Here is a 23,477-nt window from a genome sequence, read left to right as displayed (position 1 = left end):
TTTAAAATGTATTTCATTTTTATTTACTTTGATTCATTTGTGTAATTACATAATTGCTTGTCTAAATTATTGCAAATAAAATAAAACAATAATATTAAACAACACATTTTTGCATTATTAGAATAAAATATTTTTGCAATAAAATATTTTTGCACACACATTAACTATAGATGTTTTACTTAATCTACAAATGATAAATGACTGGGCCCGTTAGTCTATTTAAAAAATAGCTGTAGCTGTGTCCAAAATCACAGGCTGGTCCGAAAGCCAATTCGTAGGCTGGGCCCTTCAATGCCTTCGAAGGCTCCTTCTAATGTTGCCTCATAAAGCAAATTAATAGGCCGTGTCATGCCACATGACGTCACTTCCGGCGCGACTCAACTACATGTCAAAATTCACGCAGCCTTTGAATCTAGCCTTCAAATCTGGCCTTCGTTTCCATGGAATTTCCAGGAAGACGGGCCCTGAGCGAAAGCAGCCACGGAGCATACTTTCACAGCCTTCATGGCTCGGCTCTTTTTCTACGCCGCTATATGTTTCGTCTTCGAAACTTAATACATGAAGGCACCTGAAAGCAGCCGTTCAGACTTGGCAGAGTTTGCCTTTGAAATGTAAGTATACATTTTTATATTTAATCTTAAAATATCACTTAGAACATAAGACACATTGGGCAACAATTTACTTAAGATAAACTGTAAGACATGTTTTTCCCTTATTGTGATTTAAATTTTGGATTTATGGTGATGTATATAAATTGAACATTTCACATTTTTATTTTTTTATTTAAAGCTACCACAGCCAACCCTCAGCCAAGATGCTGTTCTCAAATGCAACAATCATGTCACTAAAAAACAAATGACAAAATGATTAATTACTAATAATAACAATTAAGCTGTGAATCACTTGTATCACATTTTCACAATGGCAGCTGTAACAAAGCACATTATAGAACACAGGACAACAAAATAAAATGTATAATTACAAGATCATGGACAAATATCTTGAAGTGTATAATCTGCATTTTATTGGCCTGCCAGTCATAAAATGCAGCAGCAGCACTTGAACTGGCCAGTGCATCGCCTGTATTGCAAACCCCAGGGTCACTGCCTGAAAATCTGCTGTTCGAGAAGTTGATGACTTGGTAAGAACTACCACTTCCCCAGTGTGCAATGTACAGTACAGACCAAAAGTTTGGACACACCTTATTCAAAGAGTTTTCTTTATTTTCGTGACTATGAAAATTGTAGGTTCACACTGAAGGCATGTGGAATTATATACTTAACAAAAAAGTGTGAAACAACTGAAAGTATGCCTTCAATTTTGAATAAATCCCCAACAGTGTCACCAGCAAAGCACCCCCACACCATCACACCTCCTTCATGCTTCACGGTGGGAACCAGGGATGAGTCCATCAGTTCACCTTTTCTGCGTTGCACAAAGACACGGTGGTTGGAACCAAAGATCTCAAATTTGGACTCATCAGACCAAAGCACAGATTTCCACTGGTATAATGTCCATTCCTTGTGTTCTTTAGCCCAAACAAGTCTCTTCTGCTGGTTGCCTGTTCTTAGCAGTGGTTTCCTAGCAGCTATTCTACCATGAAGCCCTGATTCACACAGTTTCCTCTTAACAGTTGTTCTAGAGATGTGTCTGCTGCTAGAACACTGTGTGGCATTGACCTGGGGCCTCATGTACACACAAAAACGTGGCGTACGCACCTTTCCACTCTCACGTTCTGATGTATCAATAGTGAAATGAGCGTGGGAATGTGCGGTGCTTCACAGCAACTCCTTGGCTGGCGTACATACGTTTTTCTTGCTTTGGAGCTGTTGGCGAGTTGTATAGGTGATGCTGGGCAGTTGCGAGAGGTGGAGTTTTCGGCAGGTGGTCACTGTAAAAGTATAATATATTTAGATATCATTTTACACCACGGGAGGGGGCGGTGGATGGCTGCATCCATGCGCCGAAGACGTAATCGTAGTCGTGGGGGTGTACGGCGGACGACATGTGGCTAGGTTGCATGGGTGGAGTGGGGGTGTTGTGTGTGCGTAGGTTTTCTGATCAGAAATTGATCAATGACAAAATGATGCCCCGTAAACAAGCGCATTGAACATGTCCTCTATCTATCGTCGGCGGACATGCCAGGAAATGTTGTCACTGTGGGATGCGCGGGGGGAGTTTTGTATGGAGGTAAATATGGTGCAAAACTAACTTGTAAAAAAATGTTGTACCTGTAGAAAAAAAGTCTAAATTTGTATCTGTAAAAGTCGTGATTTGTACCTGTAAAAAAACATGTGTATCTGTAAAAAAAAAAGTGTACCTGTAAAAGTCATGATTTGTACCTGTACAAAAAAGTGTAAATTTGTATCTGTAAAAGTTGTGATTTGTACCTGTAGAAATGACAACTTGTAGTCAAAGAAGTCACCATTAGGAGTCACAAGTGTTTTTTCTGCTGCTGTCCAGTCACGTGAGTTTTGCACGAAATATCTCGCTACAAATGGTGCAAAACTGATTCGTACTTGTAGAGCTCCGTGATTTGTACTCGTAAAGAAGGGGGCGGGCTCTGGTGCAAAGCAGGGTTATTTTGACCAATCAAGTGAGAAGGATTTGAGCGGGCTGATGCGCAACCTCATTGGTTTAGCGAACGACGGTGGCGGGACTCGCGGAAGTTGCCAACCACATACGTATTAAGAAGACTTCAGTCTCTTTTGGTTTTTGGTATTACAAGGTAAGTATTATGTTACTTCATCATTCTTTCAAATATTGTTGTTTAAACGCTGGTCATCCAACCTGTTTTTATGATTAGCATCACATATTTAGCTTTCTAGCTAGCTGGCATTTGATTTCATGCTAAAGCAGTCTAGTCGTTATCGTCATTTCTGGCGCAACTGACTTAATTGCATCTCATGCTTTGAATACTGTGGCTATATGACAACAATGAACAACTAAACTACTTCATTATATGCCAAGAATGGTGCAGTGCGCTGCTCCCCTGTGTTGGTTAAAATTGTTATTTCTTGTATTAGTTAGCTGGCTAACAAACAAATTCATAAAGCTGACATATGCGCCATTGACAGGTACTGGAGGGAAGATGCACCGAATCGATATTATGTATGTACACATTTGACTCCATAGTGTACTTTATCTTGTTTTGCCTTGTAGAAAAATGACCGATCAGAGCAACAGCTCTTCGCTGAAGCCGCAGGTGAGCGGAATATCGCTACTGTCTTGACATTAATGGTGTCTTTATTATTATTTCTTACTGTTTGCATAATAATTTAATCAATAATCAATAATTATATATAATAATAATAATAAAGTCTCTTTACAATTATAAAAATGTTGAGATATTTTAAGTACCTTTATTTTTGTGAGTTTTTTTTTTTAACTTAATTTAATAGACCTCTATATGGGCATCATCATTTACACCAGGCACATGAAAACGGTACTCGATTTGTTGCCATGTTTGCTGTAGGTTTACCATCCATCAACACAGTATCTGAAACAAAAAAAATGCAATATGAATAAATACTTTATTTAATAAACACTGGTTAAAATAAAACAAATCTGGTTAAGACATCTCAACAACTGCCTTTGTAATATATTGTTTTAAAAATGGTAAACAGATGTTATGGACATCCTGTATTTCTCTCTCGGAACTGCTGCTGAATCTTTTACTGGCCCGACTCCATAACAGACTATCAGGTGCCCTTGAGCGTGCCCCTCTGGACCTGGACTATCTGCAATTTATAATTTCACAGGACATGGTTTTACTGAGTGCACTAGCTAACCAAATTCAGATCCCTGAGCAAGTGTATGAAGCCCTTACTGATGTGCATGGTCTATTCTCTGCCCAAGATGAAATGGAGCTTCATGTAACGGTTCCTGTGGGGAGAACAAAACCTGGTTGTCCAAAAATTTTAATATGTAGGGAATATGTTTCGGAGCTCCTCAGCATAGGGCTATCTGCAGCGTACATTGCCAGACTTTTAGGAGTTTCTAGGTAGACGCTGCAGAGAAACATGAACAGCTGGGGTCTGTCTGTTGGGGCCTTGTACAGTCAACTGACTAATGAGCTTGACAACCTGGTGTCACAAACACACCTCTGCAATCCACATGCTGGGTACAGATTAATGATGGGATTGTTGCGGGCACAGGGGCATCGTGTACAGTGGCAGAGGATTCGTGCATTGATGCATAGGGTTGACACAGCAGGAATTGTGCTGAGAATGTCAGCATTGAGGTGTGTTGTTCGCAGAACATACTCTGTCCCAGGCCCAAGATCGCTGATGCATATAGACACAAACCACAAACTTATAAGGTTGGTTATGTTTTTCAAATCAAAATATATTACCTGTACATGACTTAACTATGTACAAAAAAAGTGATAATACCTAATGTTTTTCTTTATCTCAAATGTCATTGAAGGTACAATATGGTGATATTTGGAGGAATCGATGGTTTCTCAATGAAGGTATAAATAATTGGATATTCCCTTTAAACGTCTAAACTTTTTGTCATCGAATCAGGTATTTAAATTGTGATTAGTTGTTTTTTGTTTTTGAAGACCTTCAGATTGTAGTACTAGTTTAGGATGGCTACCTCAGAAATCAGTTTCATTTTGTTTGGGAGCACCTTTGTATTTGTATTCTTCAATGGTAACATAATAGTACTGTAATACTCTTACTTACAGTAATTTTAGTTGTAAAGCTTTAATTGCACTTACAGTAACAAATCAAAACTCCATCATCTGTTAGCTGTGACTTTATGCTAAGACTTCGCTGGCACTCTTTGTCTGAGAATTAGATTACATGTTTTCTTTTTTAACATTTTATAAAGACTCATTTCTTATGTAATCTCTTAAACAGATGCAAGGTAGAGAATGAGATATTCTCAAGTGCCATTACACCAATTGCATTGAGTATTATTGCTGCATTTTACCTTTTTAAATATAATCCTGTTTTAACTACATGACTGTTAGGGGTTATTGAAATTGTATTTGTTAAGAGCTTTGAAATTGACACTGAAAATTTATATTGTTATTGTTAACCTACTTTGATCATTTGAAAATAAAAAGTACAGTTGTTTGAAGTCATAATGGGACAATTCTATTCTTCTCACATAGATAATGTATCTTGCTGTTGCAAATAATAACAAAGCCTCCACAACCCTTGCCTTCTTCAATGAAGCTGTTGAGAAGTATGGCTTACCTCAAAGGTTAGTCCGACATCATCACCAAGCCTATCCTACCCTTAATAATGTCAATCTACCTATTCTAACCATTGACTTGTTTTAATGTTTTCGTTTCAGTGAAGTTTAATGCATAATTAATAGGAGTTCTCATTTTTGTTACATTTTCTTCTCAAGGGTTCGTGGTGACCATAGGGTGGAAAATGTGGATGTAGCCCAGCTGATGTTCTCCACAAGAGACTCGGCAGAAACAGCTTCATTACAGGGAAAAGTGTGCATAATCAGAGGTACTTTAGAAGACACTTCATTTTTATGGAACTACCACATTCATAACCTTGTAAGTTTACAGGGTGAGTAAAAAAAAAGTATACGCCAAAATCAATACGCAATATTAAAAAATAATAATAATAACAACACAGAAAACTTCCGGTTAGACACATGTTGTAAATACATTCAAATTATTCTTGTTTTTGAAGTGGTTAATGTGGCCACCACCAGCAGCACGGGCAACATCTAGCCTATTTGAAAAAGAGAAAAGAGCTTAACTGAATGAAAACTTCACTTAGCAGTCGATGGCTGTGATTGGCCTGGCAGAACCTCAGTGTGTGTGATTTAATTTTTTTTCTTCTTGTGGTGGTATGTTAAAGACAAAGTTGATGTTCCACCACTTTCATCAAATATCAATTACATGAAAGACCGAGTAACAGTTGCAATCAACATTGGCAACTTACGGTTGTCTTTACTGCCAGTGGTAGACACTAACCACTTGTAAAACCTAAAAAGCTATTTACAACACAAGTCCAAGCTACAGTTTTCCATTGTTTTTCATTTTTGAAATATCGTATGATTTTCAATTTTCATTTGATTTGTAGCTTTAAAGGATATCCCCTTGAGATGCAACATCTAATTTTCAAAGGTGACATTCCAACACATACAAATTGTAATAATGTACAAAATAAAGGTAAATAATTCTGCTGTGTTCTTTTTTTTAATCACCCTTACTTTCTCATTACTTGAAATTAGTGGAATATTTGTTTCATTTATCAACTGCATTTATCATTTTTAAACTACTTTTTTTGTTGATAATAGAAAAAAAACATTTGCCATTGAAATGCTTAAATTTAAAAGGATTTGGAACAATTCAAACATGCTCTCAAAAATTATTAAATAATTAATTGGATAGCCAAGTAGTTGATTAATTGTTGCACCCAGTTGCTTGTTTTTCCAAATATGATTCACTATTTTACATGGTTTAAAAGGTATGTCTTCTTTAATTAAAAAAAAAAAAAAGGGGGGGGGCACAATTACATTGACTTTACAGAATTGAACGTCTTTGGCGAGATGTCTACACAGCAGTCACTTGCCTCTACTAGCTGTGTTGCACCAAATGGAGGAAGATGATCTCCTGGACCTGTCCAGCAGTGTTCACTTTTTCTGCTGCCATTATGTCTTCATTCCTCGCTTACAAGTCCAGCTTGATGTTTTTAAAGATGGCTGGGACAGCCATCCCATGAGCAGCGAGGGAAATCGTACCCCGAACCAACTGTGGCACATGGGACTGCACTATAATTTACAAGAGTCTAATGATGTTGTAAGTACTTTTAAAAATGTGGTAAGCAAAACTTACTTTAAACAGTACACAATGAATTTTTTTTCACATCAACTACAGGATTTGAACATCCCCCTGATAAACTGGGAGAGTAGTGGCCTTGTGTCCAGCAACACCGACTCTTGTGTCTATTTGCCTGAAACTGACTGCCCTTTGACGCCTCAAGAACTGGCTGGACTCCATGCTGCTGTGGATCCAGCAGAACCTTCTACATGCATAGGAGTAGACCATTATTTGGCTGCAGGGAACTACATGCACAGTATAAACTATGTGTAGGGTCTAGCCAAGCGCTTCTGGGCTGTTGTTATTTGTTTCAAACTGCTTGCACTAAATTATATTTTATGATTTAGTACTATATTAAGTTTGTATTTGTTTTTAAATTGCTTACACTTTAAGAAAACAACCTGTTAAAAGTGGAGCACATTCATTTACAGTAAATGTATATTAAAAAAGAAACTATTCAATCAGCAAGCAGACTCTTTATTGACATTGACATAACAATTTGGTTCATTGATTGCGCTGCAAACTACACTAAAACGCTGATAGTTATTTGAATTGTCTTTTCGTACAAATGGACAATGAACTGTAATAAGAACCTATCTAGCGAAACATCAGAAATACATTATTTAAAGTAATTAAATAAAGATTTTGATCTATACCAAACCAAAACCAGTATCAGTTGTGGCGATGCAGTTCTTTAAATGGTCACTGAATTCTGTGTAATGGCTGTAGTGGCCAGGCAACTTTAAGTTTTGGAAGCACGTAGAAGACGTCGGATGTTCCGCTCTCACCACCTCCACTTTCATATCTGGCATGGGTATCTCCCATCCCACCCAGAACTTCAGGAGCCTTTTAAGATTCTCTTGTGACTCTAAAAAAATAAAATAAAAATAAAAAGTGGAATTAAGTTGTCCATGCTATTAAGTAACAATAATCAATTAGATTACAGTTTTTATTAAAAAATATATTTTATTTATGTATTTTTTTGAGAAAAAAACAAGGGTTCTGCAACATCTGGAAAAAAAGTGATCCCTGCTAGAGGATGATCATTTAAGAAAATCAAATCACAGAAGTTCCTATAAATAACTGATTAAAATTCTGCCTTGTAGCAATATGTGTCTGCTTATGCTTAAATACTCATAATACAATTTGTGTTCATAAACAAGAAAAAATGGTTAAAACAAACTTTTAATTTTCAACCACATTTGAAAATCTGCATTTATGCATTACAAAATGTGTACAAATATCAACATGTCATTTACCTGTCCTCACAAACTGACGCAAGTACCCCATTATTCTACATCTACAGTCAACGGAGTAACCATCTTCATCGTCCAACCCAGGTTCCTCAGGCCATTTGATTAGGTCCAAAACAACCTAGGACAGCAAATGAGACAATCATTATGGCACCACAGTTGGCATTGAACCAATTCATTCTATTTTGCAATTTTCTCTCTAATTTATACAAATGGTCAATCCAGACATGGGTGTTAATTGTGTGAAGGCTGATGTGGTCTCAACAGCCTAACAATGAAACCTGTATCCTGCTGAGGGGAACAACATGTGATTGTTGATTTCTCGTCAGACTTTGTTCAAGGTTGGAATTGTTCACTGAAAATGATTCCAAATCAAAATGTCCTTGGAACAAGGAAACAACATTAAAAATGTTGGCAAATGTTTGCATAACTGAACATATGATGACGAATATTCAATAATATAACCCTAACCCTAAGCAAACACTCTCCCTCTCATTTGGATATGGGCTTAAAGGTTGTATCTAACGTGCGTCAAAGGTTTGCGTGCAAGGGACTGTGCATGTAGCGAGTTTTTCTTTGTTTTCAGTTTTTTATTATTATTTATTCTAAGGTTGCAAAGATGTTCTCAAGACACTTGCAAAGTCTATTTACGGCCCCAAACATTCTATGTAAATCACAAAGGAATAATGAACATGTTTTTATGGGGAGCATAAAAGTTCTTTGCGAGTGTCTGCCAAACAGCGGCCGAAATTAGTTTCTTCCGTTGGGTGTCCGGGCTCTCCCTTAAGAGATTTGGTGAGAAGCTCAGTCATCCGGGAGGGACTCAGGGTCGAGCCGCTGCTCCTCCGCGTGGAGAGGAGCCAGTTAAGGGGGCTCGGGTATCTGGTTCGGAAGCCTCCTGGACGCCTCCCTGGAGAGGTGTTCCGGGCATGTCCCACCGGCGGGAGGCCCCGGGGACGACCCAGGACATGCTGGAGAGACTATGTCTCTCGGCTGGCCTGGGAACGCCTTGGGATCCCGCCGGAGGAACTGGTTCAAGTGGCTGAGGAGGTCTGGGCTTCCCTCCTAAAGCTGCTGCCCCCGCGACCCGACCCCGGATAAGCGGTAGTAAATGGATGGATGGATGGATGGATGGATGGATGGATGGATGGGTGGTGGGTCTGGCAAACATCTTCGCAACCTTAAACTAACCTTGAGGAAAAAAATAATAATGTTTTGCCAGACTGTCACATCAAATCAAAATTGATATAGCTCCTTTTATACATTACATTGCAACTCAAAAGTGTTGAGTGAGTAAAACATCCATAGTACAGTACAAAGAAAACTCTAACCCTCCCCCCAACATGCCCATGAGCAGGCTCTCTCAAACTCGCACAACTTTTAAAAAAATATATATATATATTTATTTAACCCAAGTGTAATGAAGTTATCTGGCCAATCTTGACCTAATGAAATCCATTTGCATTCCCATAAATTCCAGTTAATTCCCATGCAACATTTTTAACTTTGAAAATTACAGACATTTTAAAATCCTAGTCTTGTGTGATTTGTGTACTCAGAGACAAAGTTTTACAAGACATACTTCGTTGAATACCTCCACACTGCACTCAGACTTTGTTTCTGTTGGAAAAACTGATGCCACTGCATCGGGTCGAGACTCCAATAACAGCATAATGAGGGTTTCTTTCAGTCCTTGCTTCAGCTGTTTGAGTTGGCGGGAGTTTCGGCCGAGCACCTTAAAGTATCACGTGTGAGTGAGGTATTACAACCGTGTGAGCCATTGAAGCCACAGGGCGACCATCTTACCTCTCCCATCCTGAGAGAAGACTACAATATATACTATAGGTATACATACAGATTAGACATATACAACTCCTAGGCTCTTAGTGTTGGGCCGGGGGGCAGGTGTGGCAAGGTGGTCACTATTTTTTTAACAAGTGGACACTGGACAGTATGTGCTGCTTTGACGACCCCCTTTTACTTTTATCGCTCAGTTCTTTAGACCCCAATATTAGATTTGGCAGAGGCATCTTTTGTTGAGTTACAGTACAGCAGTTATAATTCATTTATTAAAAAATATACAAGTTTCCTCCTACAACCCTCATTAAGCATATAATGTATACATGTATTTAAGGCAAGTTGTAAAATGTCTGAAGTCCTCTTGTTTATGTTTAATAAATTTATAAACATCATAAATCAAATGTTCTCCAATTTCGATACTGTAAATATATATGAGGATCGTGTGTGACATATTGTTTATTGTGACATATTGTGATGCTGCGAGCCATCAGGAGGGTATAATTTGATGCTCAAAGCCTGGTTTCCAGCTGATGCTGACAGGGTTTGTGAGGCTCACTTTATTACCGGTAATTACTTGTGACTATAGATTTGTTATTTGGAGAGGATTTAAAAAACGAAGAAATCGAGTTTGTGCAGTAGCTATAAAAACCGCTGTCATATTTATTTTTCGGTCTTATTCAGGTGTTCCAAAGCATGATCGACAGCCACCCTGACTTGTTCCTCGCCTTGAAATGGGCGATATTGTTTTACGTCTCATTTATACAGCGCGGCTGAGCCCGCTATCATTTTCTGTCAGACAACCAACCGCGCATGCGCCAACATTTTTCATCAAGGATCCTCCTATAGGATCGTATGCCGAGAAACATTTCTTGAGAGTAGTAATATGGCGGCTTCAAAAGCATTGGCCTATCGGCTATCCAGTTACATATACAGAGGCAATGTGTAAAATGTACATTCATCAAAGCATTATATACTGTTAGATAGGAGACACTTAAGTAGGACAACTTTTGATGGATATAACACTAATCAGCCACACTTACTGCATGTTGAAGTAGATTGTGAAGGAACCAGGTGCTGTTACTAGCCGTTAATATAGGCATGTCCCATGCCAATGCCAGTCCTCTTTTTTCACTTGTTTCTTCCTTTCCAGCAGATTCTTGATTCTCAAACAGCTTTAAAAAGAAAATACTGCACATTTATTTCCAATAAATTACATTAAAAAGTAAAAGTATAGTCCATATTTTTTCATTGAATAACAATGTTTTCCAATGGATAACGTTGCACTTTACCGTACTTACCGGGCGTATGGTCTCCCTGATGTCCATGTCTGCCACATCTTCTAACATGATTGTCACTGTCTGTGGTGATTTACCAAGCAACACATGAATTACTGCTGGGCTAATACCTAACAGACGAGGGCCCCCATGAAGGAACATGACTGCCATGACAAACAGGTCATTCTGTGCAAATACTTGGGAAGTGGCAGGAATTAAATTATCTGGTTGGCCTTCAAACAGCACAGTGGTTCCTGTAAAAAAAAAAAAAAAAAAAATGTAAATGGGGTTTGCCATTTTATGTTCAATACGGTAATAAGAACCACATGATTGCAATTTCCTGCCTATGATTGTGTATTCATCTTCAGATTGACTGATTTGTCATGTGTTATGGCTATGCTGTCTGTTGTTAGTTATTCATAGTATGGCTGAAAGATATCTTGTATTTGCTGAATGATTAACTTACAATAATTTGCAATATAATCACTGTGTTAAAACAAATTTTAAATGATATTTTGTCATGTCTGGGGCTCTGGTTTGGGTTGGGGGTCCCGATTGGTCCTGAGTGGGGTCCTGCCCTTCCTCGGCTTGACTAATCCGGGCCCTCAGCCACTTGTGCCGGGCCCCAGGTGTGTCTAGTGTCCTCATTAGTGTGGGTGTATTTAGTTCCCGGGTGGTGATCAGTTGGTGGGGGATCATTGCCGCTTGTCGCGGTCACCTCCGGTGTTCTGTCTGTCACTTTGATTTTGTATCTTTTCAGTTCTTTGTTTATTTAACACTAACCAGTACCCCGGTTTGTGTTTTTTTGTAAAATAAAGTACGTCAGTCTAACCCGCACTCCTGCCTTGGTTCTCCTGCCTCCCTGCATTTTGGGTCCTCCACTCCACACGCCGACAGACTCAACTCCGCTCCGTGACAGATTGTAACAGAATGATCCCACCACAAACGGACCCAGCAGACCAAGAGGCAGGTACCGTTCCAGTTTCCGGCGGCGCTAGTGGAGCGCCCGTTGCCAGTTCAGGCGGCGCTCGTGAGCACCCGTTGCCAGTTTCCGGCGGCGCTAGTGGAGCGCCCGTTGCCAGTTTCCGGCGGCGCTAGTGGAGCGCCCATTGCCAGGTTCCAGCGGCGCTAGTGGAGCGCCCGTCGCCAGTTTCCGGCGGCGCTAGTGGAGCGCCCGTTGCCAGTTCTGGCGGCGCTCGTGGAGCGCCCGCCACTGGTTCCCGTTCCGGCGGCGCACGTCGTGCGGCAGCGGCCCTCGGCCCGTTCTCCTGTGCCGCTGCAGCCCCTGGCCCGTTCTCCTGTGCCGCTGCAGCCCCTGGCCCGCTCGCCTGTGCCGCTGCAGCCCCTGGCCTCTACGCCGGAGCCCTCATCCGGGTCCCACTAAAGATGTTGACTTTTGTTTGGGACGTCTGGGATCCGTCCCTTGAGGGAGGGGTACTGTCATGTCTGGGGCTCTGGTTTTGGTTGGAGGTCCTGATTGGTCCTGAGTGGGGTCCTGCCCTTCCTCGGCTTGACCAATCCGGGCCCTCAGCCACAGGTGTGTCTAGTCTCCTCATTAGTGTGGGTGTATTTAATTCCCGGGTGGTGATCAGTTGGTGGGGGATCATTGCCGCTTGTCGCGGTCACCTCCGGTGTTCTGTCTGTCACTTTGATTTTGTATCTTTTCAGTTCTTTGTTTATTTAACACTAACCAGTACCCCGGTTAGTGTTTTTTGTAAAATAAAGTACGTCAGTCTAACCCGCACTCCTGCCGTGGTTCTCCTGCCTCCCTGCATTTTGGGTCCTCCACTCCACACGCCGGCAGACTCAACTCCGCTCCGTGACAGATCGTAACATATTTAAAATAGTAGTAGTGGAGGAGGGAGGGAGGTGAGGAAGTGAGCAGATTAAGAAATAATCACCATAACTAAAGCTGTCTGCCATGATGGTGCACATAATTTCTTCATAAGATCATGAGTCAATTATCTAACATTTATGTTCTATTTTGCCTTGCAACTTAAACAAACAACCTTTAGTGGAGTTGGCCCAGTGTCTTTAGGATTATTTAAGACTTACCGCAATCAAGTTTGAAACCATGTTGTAACTTGTGCATTATCATACTGAAGAAGTGTCTGTTAACACCTTCTCCAATGGTCACATCACACAAGCAATCACATCCATCTTTCAGGTCATGGGTTTTCTGGCCTTTTAATTTGTATTTTTCATGTTTTCATATGTTCATGTGGGATTGCTGTTGTTACAGCATTGTACTCCCACAATAAAAATATTTATGCATGATTGCGAGTGTGCATAGTTGTTGGATTGGCTGGCAACTAATCAATGTTGTATCCTGGCTCTTGCACAAAGAGAGCTGTAATTGTATAACCGTTCTGCTGCGTCGGGCCTGGGGCGCGGGCCCTTGAGTTGGTCGACAATCACCATACTACTGAGTAGGGCTGGGCGATATAAACGATATATTGAATATAAGGTATAAATTTTGCCGAATGTAGAGATTTTGACTCTACCGTCGTACCACTGTAGCGCATGTTGATGACGTCATTGCATTGTGCATTTTGACGATGTCGTGCCTGCTAGCAAAGGTAACACGAGAAATTTGTTTTATCATCTTAGAAGAAAACATCACATGCAATATTTCGTTACCCCTCTAGATTGTGCTCTTGGTTTAAAGATGCAATGTAAATGTAATCAATTTAAATTTCACCAGCCATTATCTTTAAACCAAGTGGACCATCTCCATCCATCAATCCATTTTCTTAACTGCTCGTCCTCAAGGAGTAAAAAAAAAAGAAGAAGAAGAAAAACACATGGTTGATGAAGCTTCATTTTCCATCACTATTTGCAACTATTCAGTCTGTGTCATATAAAACCAAGACTTGTGCTGTTTTCAATGGCCACTTGTGCATTGTCTTTGTGTTCTTCAAGAGAATACTTGCTCTAAGCCAATTGTACTGTTTGCATTAAAAATATCTGCAATATTTTTTGTTTGCACTATTTTGCACCAGAGAGGGCTGACTTTTTTGATTGGTGATGATTTGCACATTAAATGTTTTCCAAAGTAAATGTATTTTTTCTTTGTTCATTTAATCCATTGAGCTTCTACAAAGGAACATCTAAGCCAGTAAGCAAATTATTTATACAAAATAAATAAATAACTCTCTACCGTGATGTATACCGTTAGCGTGAAAGGATGCAGTTTATACCGTGATATGAATTTTGGGACAGACAAATCTAGACAAAGTGTTAATTTTAGGCTACTTTTATGGCCTTTTTCAGATTATGCAACACCCACACTTGTAGTGGGAAAAAAAACGTATACTCGTGTCAGAAGACGAGACCATTTCACCCTTGTACGTGGGCCTACCTTCACTTTGTCTGCTTTATTATGAGATCAGTGCTGTAAATTGCTTGATTACATGGTTTACCAACCATCTGTTAATTATGCTTTGTCATCCTTTACCCAGAGAAGTCACTGTCTTATACAGTAGTCTGCTTGCGGGATGGGAGGGGTAAGATGGCAGACTTGTGGCTTAAACGGCTTGCTTGGGCGTGTATCTACCGGCTATCCAGTAATATATACAGGTCAGTGAATTTAACCTAATTTAGTGGCACTGCAAGTTCAAATAAAAGGTGGCACATTTGTTGGCTTACTAGTTATCCACTCCTTTGTGCAACATGGACCACTTTCGTGTCATTACATATTTTGAATGACTGCCGTAGCCACAGTTCAGTAATGTGAAGATAACTGTCCTTCTGGCAGCACTTGTACGACGCCTTCAGCCACATCTCCATGCAAATGCATCCGTTACCAGGGAGGTAGGCTACTCAAGCCAGCTGTCTTAGCGGTTGTTCATAGAAAGCTATGCTACATGTCGCAAGTGTGAACTTAAAAAAAAAAAAAAAGTTACGTTTAAGGCTGCACATGTAAATCTATGCATTTTTATTTGAAGTTGGCTATCGGAAGCCATCTTTGTGGCAGTTGACTTGACTTTGTATTTAGGCTGGCTTGATGTGTACCTAGTGTGGAAAAGTTTAATGACAGATTTCACATTGACTACATTATTGTAATTTTGGTGCTCATGCGCACTAACATGCTACTTATCTGCACCCCTGCAAATATATAAAAAGCAAATCATGTTACGAATACAATACTCAAAAACAACATGTTTGAGTTGAGGTTTGTTTACAGCACCTTTTAGTTTAGCTTGAAATGGTTTGGCCCAATCTATATTGGGAGTCTTGTAAAAATTGAGGATTCTGGCTTCCTGGTCCATTACGTCTTCTCCAATGTCTATTATTATTTTTAGGTATGGCTCATCTTCTTTGGTTTGCAGACACTGCCTTCTGTACTGGTAAGTTGCTAATTCTGGATCCACTACGTTTTGCCATGCTGTAGTAACACACAAAAAATAGAAGAAAAAAACAGTTTATTATAATTGAAGTTGTAATTGAAAAATAATTAATTGCACAACATTCACTACTCTACAAATTGTGCCTATAACCAATTTGTAGAATAAACAAAGACATATGCAAGTCTATGACAAACTCAATAATTGTAATTAGATTTTTGGTGAGATGAAAAAAAAAATACAGCACTGTAATAAATATTGACATTTAACATCTTTCAATGTGATAGTTTTTCTTAACTTTCACCAAACATATCATTATTTCTTAAAAAAAATAATAATAATACTAACGCAACTCATCCATTTCATCAGGTCTGGACTGTAAAAGGGTATTGTCTGTTGAGAGGGTCGCTGTTGATGTTGTTATATCAGGTGATGAGCAGACAGAGACAACTGATGCACCAGTGCTGCTTTGAGTCATGTAGTCACTAGGCAAACATGATTGTGCAGAAGTGGAGCTACCACATGGAAATCTTGAAAAAGATTGAATGAACACATGTTTTAGCACACATATTAAAAAAAATAAAAATATTTTATACAGTTTGATTATCACACTTGCATCATCCAAAAAAGAAAACTTATACACAGTAGTCATGTGTCAAATTATGTACAATTTTATATCTTGAAAATGTACCTGTTGATTTACATGAAGAAATGTACGCTTTAAATTTCAAACACCATTATAAGTAATAAAGGAATTGTAGTATATTGTGCATATTCTCATGCAGTTTTGATATCTCTAAATTTATGTCTGTCATACCTGTTACCACATGAACTTGCATGGTATGCAACAATTTGCGCAGGAAATACATTTCCACAAATTGGACAGGAGTCCTAAAAGTACTGTTAGAGTACAAGTATTTTTGTCCTCTTTTGCGTGTTTAAATAAATCAGAGTTGAGATTCTTGTGAAGAGGTTCCTTGCCAGGTTTATTCAGAAATTTCTGATAACACAATATGAAGTCACCCAAGCAGTGATCCGTCCAAAATGTGTGTCCCCAAAATGTAGCACACGGCACATTTATACAAAAACAATGTTCACAGGAAATCGCTTCTCCCCTCCCTTCCCGAGTTCTTGCAGGTGCAAAAATCAGATTAGACTTCGACAGCAGTATCCTAGCTCGTCCTTGAACTTCATTGACCGGATTACTGACGAACAGAAAGTCCTCAAACTATACTCCCTTAGATAAAGAAAATAAACTTATTAACTTTCTTTTTTCCAGGCAAGAGAACAAAGATAAAAAAGAGAACAAAAGCATTAAGCATCAAACTATATTGAGTTATCATAATTACACCTACATCTACACAGCTATAACTAAATTCAAAACAGTTAAAATATTAAAATGAAACAGTAAAAATGTTAACAATGTTAACAGTACCAAGCATATAGAGACATGGTTTCATAAAGTAGAAGTAACATAACTGTTGAATACAGTATAGAACAAAGTATAGCAGATCATGACATTTGAATAAACACACTACTGTTACACAAATACACGGATTGCTTACCTCACCAATTACCTCTAAATCATGTTCTGCTGTCGGGACCGTTTCGTCTTCACACTCATCCTTCGTCTATGGAAAATATAGAATCAAATGAATAGAATTTTCATAAGACAAACTTGACAGTTCCACCGAAAAAGCCCAATTTTCATAAACAGACGCCTGTGACAGAAGTTTAAAAAAGAAGTAATTTGACAAAAAAATTGTTATGCTTAAAATGACTTTGATCTGTTAACCCTGTGGTTTCTAACAAGTGTGCAGTGAGAAATCATCAGGTTTTCTAAATAATAATTAACTCTTTGACTGCCAGACGTTTTCAGAAAAGGGATGCTGTCAGTGCCAGCCGATTTAAGCATTTTGACTGATCTTTCAAGGTCCACAGAAAATGTTCTGTTTGGACTATAGAAACACAGATACTACCAAATGAAAGATTGAACTCTCATCTTTCATCAGAAAAAAAGTTTGTTTCTACCTTATTCCGTTCTTTAGTAATCAACAATAGAAAATGGTTAGTTTCATTTGAATGCGCTTGTTTTGGACCAAAATACGGAGAAATCAAGCTTTTAGTGAAACAATATTATTTCATGCACTCAAGTGAATTTTACACTTCTTTTTGTCCATGAATGATGCCACAAACACCTAAATAGTGCTTTACTTCTATAAAACACTACCACCAAGAATGAAAAAGTGTTTTTTGATAGCAAAATACGTTTATTTACATTCAACAGTGTAACAATTTGACAACAATTTGGCAAACTATTTACAAATGTGTGCAACTGTGGTACTATTTACAATTATGTGGATGTTTCAACGACAGTTTTTCTTTTTGTGTAACACTCCCTTGCGTGCAAGGAGACGCAACAGCATTTGCACAACAAATTAGTTTCACTGCGATTGCCTCTTCGCGTGCAGAAGCTACACTTTCTTGCCGGCCGTTTTTTCCGGGGAATAGCAAGTATATACTGCAGGGTGTGTTGCCATAAAGTCTAATATCAGGATCATGCTATGGTTACGTTACGGTGGTGTTACGTCTGGCTTCCTCATGTCCTTCAGTTGCTATACCGGGTGGTAAGAGATGTTCTGATCCATCTTATCCACTCCATTCATGGTGGCATCGTAGTCCAGAACCAGTGTCTTCTCCGTGATCAGACTGTACCCGCTCCTCCGATGAATATGCATTGGACTCGGGGTACTCTTCATTGTCCGATCGAATGTCCGCTTGTGCAGCTCCGGCGTTAGCAGCGCTAGCCGGTGAGGCTTTATGACGTGAGAATAAAGGCCGCGTCCAACTGTGGCGTCAACCTCGGGATTCACCATCATCATCATCATCAATGTGCATTGGTCGATGCTTTTCGACTACTCTCCATCGCCCGATCGAATGTCCGCTTGTGCAGAAGTACCCGGTCGGTTGTGCTGCGCGTTTTCCGGCGTTAGCAGCGCTTGCCGGTGAGGCTTACTACGTGATCATAACGGTCGCGTCAAGGCTTCCAACTTTAGCATCAACCTCGGGATTTACCATCATCATCATCATCAATGTGCATTGGTCGATGCTTTTCGACTACTCTCCATCGCCCGATCGAATGTCCGCTTGTGCAGAAGTACCCGGTCGGTTGTGCTGCGCGTTTTCCGGCGTTAGCAGCGCTAGCCGGTGAGGCTTACTACGTGATCATAACGGTCGCGTCAAGGCTTCCAACTTTGACGTCAAGCTCGGAGTCATCATCATCGTCGACATCAATGCGCTTTTTAGTATTGATCGATGCTTTCCGTCTTTGAAAAAAATGCTCAAGCGTGAGCTGCTTGCAACCGGTCGCCATTGTTGCTTCATCAGCCATTGTTGCATCATCAGCCATTGTCCCCTCAACACTCTAGCTCCGCCTCACGTCTTCTACTGACGCCCACGGTGGGCGGCCCACCCAATCTTGTCCAAAGAGAGTCATCGCTGCCATCTAGGGGCCAAAATGAGTCATTAAACTAACTAGATCTGCTTGATACACAGCTGCCCAAGGCTTTCCTCCACCCGTTTCCAAAAAAAAAAACCCATAGTGAACGTCTTTTAACGTCCTCGGCGCCCCTCCGTAGGTTTTTACTAAATGTTTTATAACGTTTATGGCGGTCAAAGAGTTAAAAATAAATCAAATGTCAATTACTAGGTAATTTAAAAAAAAGTTTATATCAACCACCGTGTGTAGTAGCAGATATGGTCTACATGCCACGGACTTCCAACTTCTGTAACTCAGACACCTACGCTGTTTACGATTACTGTTGCGACATATAGGTTGCGCCCCAATAATTGCACTTCCACCCTTGCGTTCCTCAATTGAACGTTGCCGTTGATAGGTGTGAGTGTGTAGGCCAGGGTGTCTCAGTTCTCCAAAGCGCTTCGGAGAACTGAGACACCCTACACACGAAAACAGCATAGGTGTCTGACTTACTCAATGCTGACTGAAAAATAAGTGGGTATACTCAGTATACCCGCGTATACCCTGGACTACACCACTGGGTGTTATCAAGGGCTTAAAGTAAAAAAAAAAAAATCCTGAGCCTGAACTTTTTCCAGGGAGCGGTGGTGCAGTGTCCAACATGCCGATTCGTTGTTCGGCCGGCATCAAGCCATTACTATTTGATTTGTCGCCGTGGATAGACTGGGCATTTGGGAAACTCATCAAATTCCCAATTGGCCAGTCCTCCCCAAGCGTCAGGTCATCTCTTTCATTATCCATTTATATTATGTATGGTATAGTATCGCACTGCAGGTTGCAGTCCCCTCTAGTGCTGCAGCTATCGAATATTTAGGTATTCAAATATCCTACGGGAAATTCTATTGAATAATCAGGTATTTGGATTAAAAAGAAATATTTCCGCATGGTGAAAGAATAATTATGAATAAAGAAGACAATAAAAATATATTCCCACTTACTAATGATCGACCAACTTTCCTTTCTAGATAATCAACTTTTTTGTTTTACTTAAATTTAAATTGTGCTTAACAGCACATTATTTTCCTCTCTAGAAAGTTTGGGAGATTTTACAAAAATCTCTCCCCATGGATTGAACTTCCGTTAAATATTAGGACACTTTCCTCTCTACCCACTCTTAAAACACATCTTTGTTCTTTGTTTGACTCGGCATGAGACTCATCATTCTTTCAATTTTTTATGGTGCCTTCTGTATTTTCTTATTCATTAATTTATTTTAATTTACTTACCTACTTGTGCTATTTAATTGACTTATTCATTTACCCGCTTAAGATAATTATTGATTTTTTTGGTGTTATTTTTGTTTTACCTCTCTTTATTCCATTACTGATTTTTACTTCATGTACAGCACTTTGTATGAAATGAAATTCCGAGTTGAGTAGTTTGTGGTCTGTGGGGCTCCAGGTGGCCGTCACTTGCCTACAGTGTAGATAGGTGTGGGTTCGCTTCGCTGCCTGGGTGACCATGTTTGTTTATTTGTGTGAGTGTCTGCAAAAAAAGGTCTGTGAGACAAAGTGATGTTAGAACCTGTTGAGAGTCTTCTGCCCAGATTTAGTTATAACTGTTTTGATTTAGTTATAACTGTTTAGATTTAGTCATAACTGTTTAGATTTAGTCATAACTGTTTTAATTTCCCAGAAGTAAAGCTTGGTGAGTGTTTGAATAATGTCTACAGGTGACGGAATGTCTGAAGAGCTTCCTCTATTCCCACACGCAATGAGCCATTTGTCTGGTGTGAAGCAAATGTGTTTAAATTATTTATTTGTAAGTCTTATCTTATGCTAGGTGCCGTCAGGTCTGAGAACTACTATATTTCCACATCAAAAGGCAATCTGTCAATGTGTATTGAATGCTGTAAAAGTCTGTCTTGGCTGGGGGCAGGGGTGGGGAGAAAGGGGAGAGGGGAGGGGTTTATTGTACCGCCTTTCTGATAGTATAAGAATATTGCAATTGTCAGGAATTGACACACTTGCGAGAGGACTGCAGCCATTTGTCTGTAAACTTGTTTGTGTCCGGAATTTTCAGTAAAATAAATCCTTCGAAGGACCTGTTCACCGATCTCCAGTCTGTATTCGGATAACCAACATTCTCACTACCCGGAACAAAACAAACACGCGGAAAACAAAGATTGTTTTTCCAACAAGCCACAGTTGTGATTTTGCAGCCAAGTGTGAAGCGGTTGGGATGAGGATCAGCACCTCCAAATCCGAGACCATGGTCCTCAGTCGGAAAAGGGTGGAGTGCCCTCTCCGGGTCGGGGATGAGATCCTGCCCCAAGTGGAGGAGTTCAAGTATCTTGGGGTCTTGTTCACGAGTGAGGGTAGGTTAGAGCGGGAGATCGACAGACGGATCGGTGCAGCATCCGCTGTGATGCGGACGCTGTATCGGTCCGTTGTGGTTAAGAAGGAGCTGAGCCGAAAGGCAAAGCTCTCGATTTACCGGTCGATCTACGTTCCTGCCCTCACCTATGGTCACGAGCTGTGGGTCGTGACCGAAAGAACAAGATCCCGGATACAAGCGGCCGAAATGAGTTTCCTCCGCAGGGTAGCCGGGCTCTCCCTTCGAGATAGGGTGAGAAGCTCGGTCATCCGGGAGGGACTCAGCGTCGAGCCGCTACTCCTCCACGTTGAGAGGAACCAGTTGAGGTGGCACGGGCATCTGGTTCGGATGCCTCCTGGGCGCCTCCCTGGGGAGGTGTTCCGGGCATGTCCTTTCACTCGACATCAATGAGAAAAGCTGGCTAACCATACTGTAAACAAGGCTTCAGATGAAGGGGACCACTGTAACAGTCACACTGTCGGATAATTTAGAGCTTGGTATAAAAAAACAAAATTAAATCAAAGAAAAATTGAAGTATGTATCCAATGACGAACCATACCTGTAGATTTTTTAAGAAACCAGCCACCCTGTAAATCTCGCATGCTGGGATATTCTTCTAGGAGCAGTCTGCTTATCTGAAAGTAGTAAGCAAGTGCTGCTGTAATAGTGTATTGTTATATGTATACATTTTCATACAACTTTGTTAGCTGCAAATGAAAATTAACAGTTTTGCGATATGGTGGAAAATTCACATGACGGTATCGGGAGGGTAACCAAACAGACCGACCGACATCTTGTGATTATAATTCGTTGTCCGTTTGACAGAGGGAGTCAATGCGCACAAGGATCAGAATTAATTTATTTATTTGCAGTAATTGCGGAGCAGTTTTGCATATCATGACTTCATTTAAGGAGCACATTTCTTTTTTCCTCTCCTTTTTTTCTTTCTTTCTTTCTTTAAGGAGCGAATTTATAATTTTGTGGAGCAATTACTTTTTTGTTTTTGTACCCGGTTAATTCCAGGGACGCTTAACCTGGCGGAGGGTCAAGAAAAGCCTGGCGGCTCGCCGCTCTATTAAAATGCTGGGGAAAACACTGGTTTCCATTTAGTCTTTTCACGATACCAAAATTTTGACCTGCATAAAATACCTCGATTACTGAAACGCTACCTCGACAAAACTCTAAAACATCAGCAAAAGCAGCAAAATTAAAACTGCCTGTCATCAAATACTACAAACTGGGAACAAAGTAATTCGCACTCCACTTATTTTTAAGGGATGTGTCAAAAATGCGTCACAACCTGTGTCTGTTGCTCTGTCAGTCGTCTGAGCTTTTACTATGCATAACTGTGATTTCCGACTGTGTGCCTGTTCATTGAACGCACCCTAAGTCCACTGCAGGAATGATTGCTGCTTTTTCTTCTGCTTCTTCACGAAAAACATTTGCTCTCGTCACAAAACGTTTCTAAAACTGAAAATTGAAAACCACACATGTGTTCTTCATGTGTTTATTGAAAACATGCGTAGGCAATGCCAATGCTGTCGCATAGCTTACGTGGCCGTCCAGCGAGCACTACACTTAATAAGCTTAATTAGCGCTTCATGCTTCTCCACGAGGAGTGCACGTCCAGCGAGCGCTTCAGTGCGTGAAGCTATCTTCCTGCGCCCTCTCGCACACACGCTGAAAGAGGCGTGTCGCTTACTTAAGGCGTTTTCCACATATCGGTAGATATAAAACAGAGTTGGCGGGCTGTCTCGTATTTATTTTTTTAAGTACCGGTACTAAGAAAAAATTATACTGAGCCGTTTTTGAGGCCAAAACATCAAGGTACGGTACTGGCACCGGTATCCCGTGCAACACTATTTTCATTACACTTTTGCAAAATACTTGTATTTAGACATGTCTCAAAAACCATGGGAACGCAAATTACAGTGTTTCCATTAACAGTTTGCTTTTGCGCAACTTGCATTTTGCGCAAATTAGAGGGTAATGGAAACACACATATACAGAAGGAAACAAAAAATTAAAAAACAATACATTGGCAAAACTCAAGTGTAGAATTGTCTTTTAGGCTTACCTCTGCGTGATCGGCATTGTCACCCATATTTATGGTCCTCCTCCCAAGACCCGCTTCCAAGAGAAAAGTTT

At 40.1% G+C, this 23,477-nt stretch overlaps 1 protein-coding gene and 1 long non-coding RNA gene across 2 annotated transcripts; one reads left to right on the top strand and one right to left on the bottom strand.

Moving 5' to 3' along the window:
• The first annotated feature begins 376 nt into the window (after positions 1-376).
• On the top strand, positions 377-7,256 carry LOC147168025 (uncharacterized). The gene is made up of 8 exons (XM_086084146.1): positions 377-611; positions 3,163-3,205; positions 4,158-4,321; positions 4,429-4,474; positions 5,126-5,217; positions 5,368-5,477; positions 6,681-6,781; positions 6,860-7,256. The coding sequence occupies exons 1-8, from the start codon at positions 559-561 to the stop codon at positions 7,073-7,075; spliced, it is 825 nt and encodes a 274-aa protein (XP_085940272.1). The 5' UTR covers positions 377-558; the 3' UTR covers positions 7,076-7,256.
• Positions 7,257-17,063: 9,807 nt separating this feature from the next.
• On the bottom strand, positions 17,064-23,474 carry LOC147168024 (uncharacterized). The gene is made up of 3 exons (XR_015095921.1): positions 23,407-23,474; positions 21,889-21,964; positions 17,064-17,106 (listed from the first exon to the last, which is right to left on the bottom strand). It is a non-coding gene; the product is annotated as an uncharacterized LOC147168024 (long non-coding RNA).
• Positions 23,475-23,477: the final 3 nt, after the last annotated feature.

The sequence above is a fragment of the Leptonotus elevatus genome, chromosome 9 (genome assembly GCF_054856555.1).
Source record: "Leptonotus elevatus isolate MCC_2025b chromosome 9, RoL_Lele_1.0, whole genome shotgun sequence".
NCBI classification, from domain to species: domain Eukaryota; kingdom Metazoa; phylum Chordata; class Actinopteri; order Syngnathiformes; family Syngnathidae; genus Leptonotus; species Leptonotus elevatus.
This window is presented reverse-complemented; position numbering and strand designations above follow the sequence as displayed.